The 14,848-nt window shown below is 35.6% G+C and overlaps 1 protein-coding gene across 2 annotated transcripts in view; it reads right to left on the minus strand.

Annotated features, from left to right (window-relative positions):
- Positions 1–2,291: 2,291 nt before the first annotated feature.
- Positions 2,292–14,848, minus strand: part of LOC149654517 (epidermal retinol dehydrogenase 2-like) — a 35,965-nt gene continuing 23,408 nt past the window's right edge. Inside the window, exons 4-5 of one of the 2 annotated variants that reach the window (XM_089846090.1) lie at positions 13,426–13,542; positions 2,292–3,189 (exon numbers count right to left, since the gene is read on the minus strand). In XM_089846090.1, the coding sequence (XP_089702216.1) occupies positions 3,039–3,189; positions 13,426–13,542 (268 nt within the window). In that variant the 3' untranslated portion in view covers positions 2,292–3,038. Of the gene's footprint in view, positions 3,190–10,949; positions 12,134–13,425; positions 13,543–14,848 lie in introns of those variants that run through there. The other variant, XM_089846089.1, reaches the window with a different exon arrangement.

Here is a 14,848-nt window from a genome sequence, read left to right on the forward strand (position 1 = left end):
AGCGTGGTTCACCTTCACCAGCTGCCAGTTTGAGAGTTTGTCGCCTTGTCCAAAAAATAATATCCTTATGTACAGCCCTGCTCCTATGTATACGTCAAAAATGACGTCATGGCTTCTTATTTGAAAATTGAAATGTCGTCTGTCTGTCTCTTAAAATGAAACTAAAACAATTTTGGCTAGTTTATTAACAAGAATAACCGCTGAAAGCATTTTTTTATTAAAATGTTGTTAAAATTAACAATTTTATTAATATTTTTGAGCCGAGAAATCTTTTGTAATTTTCAGCCTGAAGAAATAGAAGAATGGCAAGATGTGCATGAACTTGGCTTCAAAATTAACAAGAAAAAGACAGAAACTAAAGGAGAATGTAACCTAAACCCATGCACACCTTGCGAAGATTGCGGTGCAAAGGAATTGCATTGCGGTAATCTTAAGAAATTACTGGTTAAATTACCGTTAAATAGTTTAATACGAGAAGAAGAAGATAAAGAATATATTGAAATAAAAATAAAATTTGACATTGGAGAGTTGAAAATATTGAAAGATTACGCTCTTCACAACTGCAAATCTAACGGAAATGAAATTGACAGCATAATTAACAAAGCTGTACGTTCAATCGAAGTCATCCCTTCGAATAAAATTGATTGGGGGATGTTAATCTATGATTATGTAACACATAATCAAGAAGTATTGCTACTTATAGCCTTTACAGGTGTTATATTTATGTTACTACTTTGGTGGTGGACATTCTCAAAATCATGGACTGAAGTTGCCATAAAAGGTTTTGTACTTCTTTTCGTTTTAAGTTCTATATGGGACTGGGTTCGTCTTTACAAAAATGCAATTGCCGAAAAAGAAGCGGGGTTAGCTAGAGCAGGTGGTGAAATTCCAATAGAATGTAGACCTACTGAAATGTCTTGGATGCAAAGTGTAGGCGCGTTCTTTAGGGGACATTTTTCATTCAAAGAAGATGAGTGTCAAAAATACTATAAACACTTTATAGTTGACCCCTTTTGGGATGCAAATCCATTAACAGCGGTTATTGACAATATAAGCAGGATGGTTTTTCATCCATTGTCAGTTTTAGGGGAATATATTGGTCACTTTATACGCGAACTCTTTTCAAAATTGCCAGCCCAACTTTGGGTACCCGTTTTTATCACCATAACCCTTCTCGTGTTCTTTTTGTTAACTATGTATTGCAAATACCGGTTTCTTCTACCGTTTTTCTTGGGTGCTTTAGAACCCGGTGATCCACCCCAACCCCCACGTGTTGCAATAAATGACCCAGGAAATGTGACCCCACCTGTGATGAGAATTGAGTTAGTAAACAATCCTGTACTTGCAAATGCACAGCCACAAATTTGTGAGAGATGCGAGAATATTGTACCGAACAATCGCGCGGCAATTGCGGAAACTGAAACAGAACAAACCGCTACAAACATTGAAAATGTTTCCCAAAAACGTTTTGAAAGGAATGTCACAAATGAATGTGAAGAAAGTGCTCAATCCTTTGTTGTTGAAACCAAATTAGCTCCAAACGGTCATGGAGATCAAGTGTTAAGTCCGCCTGGAAATAAAATAGAGACTGTTGCCAACTAGATTTAATTATATGCATTTTAAGATCATTATTTATGATTTAGAATAAAATTGTATTTGACTTACAATCAATGAAATCAAAATTATTAATCCTGATAATTATGCTTAAATAAATTTTTTTATATTTTCAAAATGATTTATATTTACTAGGCCTACTTGTAATCGTCACTTGAATAAAACTTAATTTTAAAATACGTTTCGTGTCATTACTCATTAGAACTTACCGAAAAGTAATTTTGAATTGGCCGCCATTTTTCCCTCCGTAAGATGTCGCTAGTATTCAACCCTGCTTGATTTCAACTTCAACTTTGTTCAACAGATGTCGCTAGTTGTCTGGATTCCTAATTTACTGCTGCGGTTTATTTGAAACTGCAACTTTGTTCAACAGATGTCGCTAGTTGTCTGCATTCGTAATTTATTGTAGCGGTTTATTTGAAACTGCAACTTTGTTCAACAGATGTCGCTAGTTGTCTGCATTCGTAATTTATTGTAGCGGTTTATTTGAAACTGCAACTTTGTTCAACAGATGTCGCTAGTTGTCTGCATTCCTAATTTATTGCAGCTGTTTATTTGAAACTGTAACTTTGTTCAACAGATGTCGCTAGTTGTCCGTCTTCCTAATTTATTGCAGCGGTTTATTTGAATTTTCTTAAAACACGTGGCTGACAGAAAAGTAATATATTTCACATAAGTTTTTCTTTAAAAAATACTGCATATTTTAATAAAAACTACCTAAATACATCGATAAAAATAATTCTTAATTGGTGCCTGTTTTGACGACACCTAAAATATTTATAATAATAATAAAAACCGTTCATCCGAAAATTTAAAAATAATATCAACCCTAACATAATAAAAAAATAAAACAGTGCCATTAAACAAGTAGTCGGAATTTTAACGTCATAATTTTAAATTGATTCTCGAAATGTTAATTTGGCACAACTTAAAATTAATTTCCGAATACTTTTATAATTTTCGGAGATTAATTATCTCAAATAGTGAATGAAATTTTAAACTATAAAGGATGCCTTACTCAGTACAGAATTGCGTAAACCCACATAACGAAAGGGATAAATAGACGAAATTTAAAAGTAGTGTAGATGGGAGGTCTATTTTAAAACAACTTCCCATTCTAGTTCACTTTTGAACTCCGTTTATTGACCCGATTCTAGTCCAGTTAATTATACAAGTCCATTAAACGAAACATGCATTTTAAATCAAAAATATCCTGAGCTCAATAATGACTAGCTTCAATCCAAAAAAATAAGAAAAATTACAATACAACACGAGGGAATCACTGATTGGTCAATACAGTAGGGGGCGCGTGCGTTCTCTGGCAATGTGGCACGTGACTTTTAAAATTCTCTAAGCCTAGTTTTAAATTTTAGGAACGCGAAACGTTAAGTAGATTCATTTCAAGTGGTTGGTAAATCAAGACATCATCCTCTTTGACAGATTATGGTTTTGCCGTCCACAATGGTGGTTTCTTGTTTGTTCCGTAGATCTTCTTCACGACCTTTGAAACACTCCATGGTGTCAAAAACACGCATGGCTCTGTAAGCCTCGTGTTGAGCTTGAATTGGCATCCATCTAATGTCGTCGTCGAATCAGATGACGAAAAAAAGAAAGACAAGACAAAAAAAGGGGGGAAACAGAAAAAGGGGAAGAGCGAAGCGGGGCGTGGAGAAAGAATTGAAATGGGAGAGTTTCGGAACAATGTTACAAACAAAACAATAACAATACGTAACGTAACGTAACGTCACCAACACCACAGTCACAAAACGAAATAACTTTAAACAAATACGTCACAACCAACAACTACACTCTAACAATGGTGGTTTTGAATTATTAGGCTTAGCAAAGTGTTAAAATAGATGCCCTATCTCGAAAAGTTTGAATTGTCCGCAAAACACGTGAAACTTTTCTTTACTATAATTTCACGTAGTGAGACAATGCCAAGGCTTAGCACAGGCTAAATATAGAGATGGGCTGCAAAACCCCCCGAGTCATTGTCGAACTAGCTCAGCTCTCTGTAAAATTGGACGTACAGAAAGCATGGTTATACTTATTTAGTATATCTTATAAACTTATGATTAAGTCAATAAAAACTTGCATTTCTTCTTTTAAGGGCATAAAATAAAATAAATACAAACTGTAAAAAACATTATTGGTAAACGAATTTCACTGAAAAAACCACCGCCGCATTACTTTGCGGGTATAACATCAGCTTAATCACCATTAAACCAAGGCCTGGCTAAAAACTAAAATATAGTGGGTGAAAAATAACGGCATAAAGATAAAAAGAGTGTGTGTTCCTTAGATTTGGTGCTAGACGAAGATTAATGAGTGGATTAAAGCTATCAGGAAGTGGAATGCTTTTATCCAAAGGAAATGAGCCGAATAAATTGACATTTCTTTACCCGCCATTTTTTTTTTCATACTAACTGATATACCCTAGCTAAGGGGACTGCGGTTCTTTCGTAAGGACCCAACGTCAGTTTAAACCTTTAAAGCTACACGAGCGTTTCCTTCCATTGTGAAAGTTTACTACCGTCGCGTAAATGAGCAAATACTGATATTAATACTGAGGTTTGGTTCAGTTCAGTTCAGTTCTTCTCAAGGTTGGGGCGTAGGCGAACCCAATTTTAGATCCGTAAATCTAAATTTTAGCTTTATGGTAAATCTCAATTAAGCAATTGTAACAACATCATGAATAAAGATTACTCAAAACCCTCATAGAAATTGGGGTGCAATGATTCCCAGTAGCTATATGTATTCCTAACTAACCTCCAAATAAATAAAAGAATCAAGTTCTTAAGTAAATTTTATAATATCTTTTTAATTTAATGAATCTCCGAATGAAAAAATTTGAATATAATGTCCTTGAAGTTGAGTATATTAACCTTGCAAATTTAATAAAAATCAAATCCATCATGTTATAACATTTACGTCTACGCATAACCGTTTAAAATACCGAATTCTGAGAATCAGCTTTTGTTAATTTTTCTCTATATATTAAATAAAACCCAAGAGCCAAGACCCGCTTATGAAAATCGTTAAAAAAAAAACGGTACTTTCAGAAAAAGTTTGGTAAAGGGTTTTCTTGTCTAATTACCCTGAACGGACGTTAAAAATCTTCAAGAACGAGAGAGGGGAAATTATATTACCGTCAAATTACCCGTATCAAAGAATATGGATACGCTTCCAAAACCATAGAGTATTATTACCAAGGTGGAGTTTAATAATTGAAATGCCAAATTGAATTAATCTCGCATGGATAATTTTCTCAATTACAAAATTAATAATAAATTTTAGTATTGATATTGGTGATGGTATTTTGGAATAAATTTTTTCTTCAAGAACGGAGTCTGTATAGATCATGTCGGAAGTTACATACATAGGCGAGGCCGGCATTTTGAGGTATTCACCTCACGCCAAGAGGCACCGCTAGAGGCAGTACCAGTTAGCTAGCTAGCCTGCCATTTCAGGGAATTGGCGGTACGAAAAACAAGGACTAGGTGTCCAGTCTCACTCCATGTGTGTTGTCTTTGTCTCTTAGCGTCACTTGGTGCGAGACTTATAGAGAAATATTATAAACTTATGGGCCTATATTCAAAGTTTCATCGTGCGAGGGGGTATCGCACCATTTATTTTAAAGGGCCTTTTAAATATAACTACTCTATTGTTTTGGTTGAAACGAATAGCGGGAAGATCACATTATCTTTAAAGAAACGATTCGATTCGTTTCGTTTTATTTCGTGGTCGCCCCATTATTGTCACGCACGATAAGTTTAGCTCTGATAAGCAGAGTCCATTTGTACATCAAAATATATGCATCAAGAGATACTTCTTCGCGTGTCGGGCACAAAGAAAGAAAAAGGAAGAGAGCGCGGCATTTTATCATTTTCCCAGAATATTTGCCTTTCAATTTAGGCCTACTTCCTCGAACACGAAGATGGACAAGGATCTTCCGTGATACTTTTATTGAAAAATTGAAAACCGAACTCGATTCGTTTGATAACAGATCCAACAGGATTCCCTAGCTCCGAATCGGATTCAATAAGGAAGAAGTAAACAAATATGATTTTAAGCTGATTCATCATTTAATTTCACTTGCTTGCTAAGCCTAATTTCAAAGAATGTCGTGGTCATGACCAATTGGTAAGCCTAGGCCTAAACAAAAACCCACAGTCTATCTAGCACTTCCAACCATTGTCTATTTCCAAAACAAATAAGATTTTACGCTTATTCATTATCCAATTTCACTTGCTCGCTAAGCCTAATTTCTACGAATGTCGTCTTGGCCTATTGGTAAGCCTAGGCCTAAACAAAAACCCACAGTCTCTCTCTAGCACTTTCAACCATTGACTATTTCCAACATCCGGTTTGACCGGCCTATTCTCCGTTATCCAATATCCAATTAGATAACTCATGAAACTAATGTCACGCGGTAGTTTTTGTTGCAGTCAATTAATGTTGGTTCTCCCACTTTCGTAATAACTTACTTCTGATATGAAGGCCTAACAAAACTGGGGCAAAAATAGAATAAACCCTTGACTGATATTGGAGTAGACTTATAGGTGACCAAAGTTATTAAGACCCGATAGGGAAAACCATCGTGTTGGGTTTGGCCCAATGCCCGTGTCCATTAGATAAGGCAGAGCGGGACAATTAAGATTGCCTGATTCCATCGCGAAATAGAACGTCTGTGGATATTCTGGCCCTAAAGGTTCAAGGCTCAGGCTAGTGAATGAAGATACAGAAGAAAGAAAAAACGATGACCAGAATCGTTTTTCCGCTACATTTACTTCGATATATCCCCCTTTGTTCTCGTTCTGTTTTTAGGCCCGACGCCTTTCTTAGTTAACATTAGACATAAACATGATATAAACCAGTATACGTATAAGCTAAAAGTGGTATACTAGTAAATAAGGTATTTCCCCCGATCTAATCACGTGAAAGGATTGGGGGTGACGTATAAAAACACACTGAAGTTGTACTAAAGATAAAGGGTTTTCATACGAAGGTTCATAATAACAAATAAAGATACTTGACTCGGTGGTATAAATAATTCCGGATGAGTTTTATCCAAGCGTTTTCCAAAACAAATGTCAAGAATGAAAAATGTCCAAAAATATAAAGTTAGGAAAATTTTTGTCTGCAACTGGGATTTGCCCTTGAGTCCTTGACGTTTTGATCTTTCTGCGAATCCTCATGGACCTTATAAACCCTACAGGGGATGGGAAACTAGGTCCTCTGTCAATCAATAGGGAGCTAACAGTTCTGACCCTTTAACGTCATACCCTTCTATCTCTTACCGGAGTTTCATCCTCCCTAAAATGCCAACCAGAGACGTCAGACTATCTCTTCCCCCTAGCCAGTTGTTAGCTCCCTATACAAAAACCACGGTGAAGGTGTGCACTAGCAAGGGGATCATTTCAGTTCAGCGCTGTTTAAAGCAAGTCTCGGCGTGGTTTAGTTCAAACATATGCCACTAGATGCTCCTTTAGTCGAGGGGATGGATGGAGGGCTCCCTAAGCCTAACATAGGCTAGCCTTAGCTCCGCCCTCTGATTGGTTATAGCCTTTGGCAAGGTCAAATTGATGGGGAGAAAATTAAGAAAGCTGGTCCTCTTCACTATTACAAAGTCCATGATTTTCTTAAACGACCTGTCGAGTAAATCCGCTTTAAAATATGGCTATAAAACGGGCCCAGAGAAAACAATGTCCCAAAAAAAGAATGATATTTATATCCTGACTTTGCTTTTAAAACGTCGCGGACATTATTTACGACATCTTATCTTCGTCGTTGGGAAGTTGAATTTTACGCATCAACTTAACCATTAAGCTAAAAATTCTAAGTGATATTCAGGCCATAGCGTTCCTCGTGAACTCAAAACAAGCTCTAAACAATAAACGAAAATAAACCAGGAAAATTTTAAATTAAAAGCGTTCCCTATTTAATTTAAAATTGGTTGGCATTTTGAGAAACGTTATTTTAGTAAAGTTTAAGGAATTGGCCAATAAGAACTTTGGTAGAAGCGTTGCTCAAATTCGTCTGAAGTTTAGTATATCAATCTACCATATTTTGAAAGTTGCGTACATTTTTATTTTCACTCCTAAAACATTTTTTGCAGAAAATATTAAATCGAATTTCTTACATAGTATATCGAATTCTAGGCTTAGCAGATTTTTTCCGCATTTTTTTATTACCAATCGCAGTTTTTTCTAAAAAATGTTCTGATTTCTCTATTAGAATCTACTGGCACGAATTCGTATTCAACAAAGCAGGGAGCATCTAGTATATCGGGAGTCTTGGCAAGCGAGCCAAAATGTCTGTAGGCTGTAGCCCCCCCCTTTTCAAAAACGGTACTCTTGCGTCCCATCTATAGCTGTACTTGCTCCTAGCGAAAGCACCACTATTTAGTGCATCAGAGAGAGTCTCGGAAGATCCTACATTTTAGTGCATAGACTAGTGGCGGTAGAGAGGGGTGTAGACTGTGTATCCCTCCCTCTGAGCGCGCTCTTGTAAGAGGCGATACTGTACGCTCCCAGTAGGCGGATGACACTGAGCTAAGAAATAGAAGGGTATGACGTTTGCATACGTAGTACTGCCATTACTCTATAGTTCTGCCTTTCTTAATATGCTCCCACTAATATGATCCCACTAACAGTCTCCCTGAATAAACGAAGACTTTCTAACTCGAGTTTCTTCTACTTTTTCTTTGGGTAAGTCTTGGTTCAAATGGACCGGGCCAACCACAAAAATTTCCGAATGAATAAAAATTGATGAAGAAAATAAAAAAAATGAACTAAAATCGAACGCTTTCATTGGGATGTTTCGAGACTAGCGTATGAATAAGGAGTTTCCTTTTGAACTACTTTTTTTTAACTCCGGGAAAAGTTGTCGGGTAAATTTATTATGGTGATTCGGCTCTTATTCCCAGGGTTCCTCGAATTAATAATATCTTGAGAAGAACTGAACCAAATGCACCAAACCACCCTACAGTCTAACGGATATCAATCATAAAGTTGGTCAGCTTAATTCTTCCAAAACACAATTCTTGTTTACAATTAAAATATTTACAAGTAATTTACTATTAAGGCCAGAGTAAAGAGACAGACTCGGTCTCTGTGTGGACACCAATTCATGGATTATTATTATTATTGAAGAGTTATAAGCAAGGGAAAGTCATTACGCTTATTTTCTATATTTGGTTGAATCTAGCTAGCCGCGTCTCTTAAAAACTGTGTTAGTGGGCCAACTCGCGTGGGATCTAGCGTTGTGTTAGACGCTTTCGGCTGCTTTATTTTGGCTCAATGACCCCGCAGGGGACGCTAATTCCTACCTTATTTTCTTCTCTTAATACCACCATGGAATGAAGACCTATTTATAGTAAGTCGAAAGATGTTTCTATGGATTCACTTTGTACAGGTAGGATTCTTGTAGGGTACATACTTTCAAATGTTTTGACGCCAAGAGCAAAATAAAATTTCCTTTCATCTCTACCGGCTTTGTAAAAAAAGGTATTTTTGAAGATCAATGTCCTGCATATATTTCACCTACTTTCTTATAACGGGCCCACATGTACCTCAAGCTGCACTTGTTGTTTTTGGGGTTTTTTTCTCCTTCGCGAATTTCATCCTTAAATTTGATTGCGTCATTATTATTTAATTTTAAGTAGACTTAACGTGAAGGGAATTCAATGATTAAAGTTAAGTAATAACGGTTTTAATTTAACGTTTGGTGGCGCTATTAAATTTAATGGTAAAATTAAAATTTATGCACTAGGTTCCATTAAGATAGGGTGGTATAGAGTCGAAGTAATGTTCTATTAGGTTTTCTACGAGCTATTTCGAGTAATTAAACTTAAATAAGAAGCTGAAATACAACACTAATTTAATTAAGGGGTCATTCGTAAACAGTAACGTCACGGGCTCAGCTTTGGTTCTACCAGGGATAGATTTAATTTTAGAAGTAGGAATGGAGAACCGTTTGTATTTGCTTCAGTCCGACTCAAAGCCCAGTATAGAGCCCCTCCCTCCAACACGTAACGAAAAGTTTAAATTATCTTATTGGCTCACTTAAACTGCGTTTTGATGACGTTGCTGACGGGGACGGCGAAAAATACGTAATTCCTTTTTACCTCTGTCGCTATGACCCGCCTCTTCTTTCATACCCCTCCGTCCCGTGGAAGGGGGTCCGGGACTTTGACGCGCGCCCACATTACTCTGTTCTCCATTCCTACTTCTAAAATTATATCTATCCCTGGTTCTATGGGCAAATACCATGTGTGACGTCACACTAAGTCTTCTGAGATAGCTCTATAAAGTCCAGCGATATGGTGAAAATGCGGCTTAATACGCCTGAGAAAATTCTTTGAATGTTTCTCGACTCTTTAGTGTTAAGTATTCATATTTTTGGAAACGAACCGAAAAACATTTGAACTCCAGAAAAGTAGAAATATACGCGATAAACCCCGAAATTCGAAGGGGAACTCTAGGGGCCAAAACTAAACGGGAGAAAAGGCGTTGGTTCAGGGCCCAACGTTCGTAGATTAAACGATGTCGGCAGTATAAAAACTGATATGATAAACTGCCGAGTTTTTGTTGCAGTTGCATTTTCAGAATATATTTCACTCTGAATGTTTCCGAGCTCCCCCCTCCCCTTCTTTCTCAGTTTATGAGAATTTCAGTTAAACAAGATGGTTCGTAGAAATAGCACCCAAGTTTACTTATAATACGTTAAAGGCCGACATCCATCGAAAAGAGTTCTAGCGAACTGAAAACCGAGCATCGAGACTAGCAATGGAGCGACCGTGCCGATTTTCGAATCCCCGCCTGGGTAAAAGGTGGAAGGGTTGTAGCTAACTGAAAGCCGTGCAATTTGGTTCTAGCGAACTGAAGATGAACAATAGAGAATTTCCTTCAAAGGAAAGCAAATATTTGGGAGGAAATAAATTTAAAAGGATTTCTATAGCGAGAATCCTTAAACTTTTGACCCAGCGGGGCTTCGAAAATCGGCGCGGTCGCTTCATTGTCAGTCTCGATGCTCGGTTTGCAGTTCGCTAGAATTCTTTTCGCTGGAATTCGGCCTTTAAATAAGTCTCAGGTTTCAAGTATTTAAAACTATAAGAAATCCTTTGCTTGTTGATATTTAGGCTATTATCTGTTTTAAAAATGAATACACTATGTTATTAACGTTGCATTACGAAGTATAGGTAGTGTCGTCATCTCAAAAACTAATGGTTGAAGTCATAAACCCTCAAAACCTTCAAAGTTTTACGGGTACAAGAAAGAAGTTTCTTTTGAACTTGGGTTTGGTAAAAGACGAAATCAGCAAGACAGAAGAATGGCGAGAAAAAATATTATTTCCTTTTTCTCTTTTACAAAAATATATAATAAAAAAAAACGTAAGTTCATGACGATGTGAAGTAAATTTAAAATATATATTTAAAAAAAATGTATTTCATTTTCAACAAAACGTAACTTGGCGCTTTTTAAAGTTTCAAAAGATAAAAAAGGCCCATTACGTTACGCGTTTAGATTTTAAATTTAAGAGTATTAACGCGAAGGAGAGAGATGAAAACTTTGTGTGTGAAATATTCTATTTTTAGCCATTCGTAACTAGGGCTACTTTATAATAAATTTATAAAATTATTTATTAGCGTATTTTTGGTTGGTTGGGTAAATACGCTTTTTGCTAATATTTAATAAAAATATTTTTATCCAATTATTTGAGAATTGAATTATGAGATTAATGAACTCCCATCCTGTTTTTATGCAAATTAATTAATATTTTTTGAAAGAGAAACAGAGAGAGTTTACTTCCTTAAGTTAAAAACCGCAAGGCACAATAACCTGTTTGACCCTTGACCCCAATAAGGATCATTCAATTATATCCTATTTAGAATATGTGGTAATTTTCGCATCTTAAACTTTTGAAATGTATTACACAGTTCATGAAAGCAACGTCTTCTACGCGAGTTTGAATGTACCAACAACACATGTTGACCTGCCAGAATTTCTTGTGACATTCTGCTCTAATACTAAGAGACCATGCAGTGGTTGCCTCGAAACTGATGAAGACAAGCTACCTAAAAGATAAGGACAGCGTCCCTTGAGACTTAAAGAGACATGATGCGAAAATTACCACATATTTGTAAACATTTTTTTGACGGGTTTTGTTGTTTTTGGTTTGATTTTTAGAAATCCTTAGACCGTAGTCCAAAGCACGCGTTGATAATATAACGCGCACCGTTCATTCGTTGTTTGAGTTGTAAAATAAAAACATAACATAAAAAAGGATAATTAAACTAAGTACGATACGACGGAGGACAATGATTCTTAGTTTAACTTTTTAAAATTAGTGACCATTTTTGATCAGTCCGTTTTTGACGGGTATGTTGTTATTGTTTAAATGTTCAATTTTGGATTTTCCTTCACCACCGGGTAGTCTACCCGTATATGAAGACATGGCTGTTGATATGCCAAAGAGTCTCATAGCGTCATCTACGACTTTGCTTGGAAACCATCTGTAATAATATAGGCCCCATATTTTCAAAATACTCTAATATATATATGGGATATGCATACATCACAACAAGAGAACGAAACTGTATAACGTTACGCATGCGTCAATTGCTTTAGCTTAAGACGATAACATTTCAACGACTGGACATACGTTTACAGAGACATTACAGGACATCAACATTTTCAAGTAAAAAACTGCATATACAGTACAGTTGCAAACTTACAGTAATATACTTATGACGAATAACAAAAGCTTCTCACGCTCCGTGCTGTTTACTGACTATACTTATACCGATCTTAAATTAATAGACTTATGTAGGTAGTCGCAGATAAATCACGTGATTTACAACAATACTCATTGTTGTGTGTGTATGTATTGTATACAGGGTGTTTCTGAACTGTCTGTCAGCGTTCTTTGGTCGATTTCGAGTTGAAAATGTAACTCCTACGACATTAGGGGACACACCTTACAGAAACACCCTGTGTATATCATTATAGAATATCTAATATTGTCCCCGGTTCTCTAATTATACTTGCGACTGAATCAATCAAGTTTGAATTATTCCCTGACACTTTCCTTAACTAATCAGATTAATTAGTTTAATTAATTGATTGATTGAGCTAGAACTGTAAGTAAATACACACGATATCATAATTTTTGGTTCACAATATTGATAACTATACCTCGACTGATAATACTGAAATTACAAATATCACAGATAATTCAGTTCCAAACTTTCAGGAGATGATCTAATAACAAATTTCTGGCAACCCTGAAGTGCGGTTAAAGTTAAGAAGAGGGGGAGGAAATTTCTCTAGCCCCTTTAGTGTACGCTTATCTGTACAATATTGTTTTGGGATAGCGGATCTCGGGTGTTTAATTTGGATGATGATAAACCTAGCTGACGGTTTATGTTGCCATGGCTGAGCAATAGCTTATGTTCAAAATATATAGCTTTTCCAGACAAATTTACATTAAAACAATGGGAACTTATGAAGAATATCCTACTTATGATATCGAGACATTAAGGAGGGCCATTTCAAAAACGTTTTCAACAGCTTCCCTAAAAATTTCTTAATTACAATTTCTTCAACTTGTCGTTAAGAAGACTTTTGTAAATTAGTTTATCGACTTGTACTACTATTAAGTTTAGGAGTGAAGTGTCTGTCTTTTGGTAGCGTGGTTAGTGACATTTTTATCACCGCGTGTCATGCAAACGGTGCAAACCATGCCCACGTGCAAACTTTTACATCGTAACAAATTTAGAAAATAAACAAATTAGGCAAAACGTACGATTTCAGGGCAACCAGGAAATAGAAGACTCGAGGTAACATGAGAATTTCTTGATTAGTTCTAATGGCAGCGATGATTTCGTCCGCTACGTAGTCAGGATCCAATAAAGAGAAACATCTGAAATGGTAGAAATCAATAGATGCTATGAGAACATTTTCTTGTATTGAATATTAGGATTGGTAATATTTAGTTATGAAGCAACTCATTCAGGGCAAACATACTGAAGTCTAGCAAATTTCCCTTAGTTTTACTCAAAAATTGTAAATTTCCCTGAGTTTTCCCTGAATTTTACTAAAAAATTGTAAATTTCCCCGAGTTTTCCCGGAATTTTACTTAAAGCTATAAATATCCCCAAATTTTAGTCAAGAATTTATTTCCCTGACATATTCAGGCTCATCTCCTGGTTTGTACAACTAGGAACCCCATATGTCTGATTTTGATTCAACAACGTTTGATTGACCAAAACTTAGTTTAAATTCAATTGGATTCCGATATTCATCTCGCAGGATTACGATATGGATTCAGAAAGTTTATACCATCATATTCAATGATTGATTTCGTAGAGATGGGACCTTTAACGCATAAATTTATAAGCTTAAATTCACCTCGTATATAATCCAAGGTGTACGCTATATAGCTCTGTAACTTTGAATGTTTATATTAATCCGTTACAAAATCCCGAATTTATGAAATTTATGATGAAAAACAATCTATTTGGGTCAAATATTTTGAAACAAAGGAGTCTAAATCAATTTTACTGTTAATTTTTCCTGCTTCCGAAGAATGTTTTTTCTTAATTTTTTTACCTAAATTATAGAGTAATGGCACCTACTTGCCTTTGACTGTATTAAGCTCTATGGGTAGTTAACATGGAGTGCCACTACTCTATATCCTATTTTGTTTCATTTCATAACAATAGATAAAATAGAAATTTCACTCTAAATCTTATATTTTAATTTAATTATACTACCATAGTTCTTTTACGTAATATTCAAAACTAATTGAATTGTCCACGATTTCAAGGAAAATATATTTTCCTTATTCATATTTATGAAATTCTTAATTATAGCTTTATGCAATTTATGTGTGAAATTACCATTTATTATAAAAGTTCTTATATTAGTATTGGGCAAGGGATAATAATAATAATAAAAAAGAATTCAAAAGTAAAATTCAATTAAAAACTTCAAGCTTGAAACTTTTGTCTCTTTCAACTTTCTTTTTCATTTCAGTTTCCACAGAGAAAATTTCTCTTTCCAGCTAAATGGGCATTTTTCTTTTGGCACAGTTTATATAGTACTCGACATAAGTTAAATACGTTTTGTCTAAGTTCGTATTTTCCTCTGCTTAGAACAGTGATTTTCTCGCGACAACACCTAGAAGCAAAGAGGGCAAAAAGAGGTGGTATAAAAGACTCTAGTGC

This window comes from Phalangium opilio, unplaced genomic scaffold, assembly GCF_054372755.1.
Source record: "Phalangium opilio isolate 3A_F unplaced genomic scaffold, DU_Popi_V2 ptg000079l_1, whole genome shotgun sequence".
In the NCBI taxonomy this organism is placed as follows: Eukaryota; Metazoa; Arthropoda; class Arachnida; order Opiliones; family Phalangiidae; genus Phalangium; species Phalangium opilio.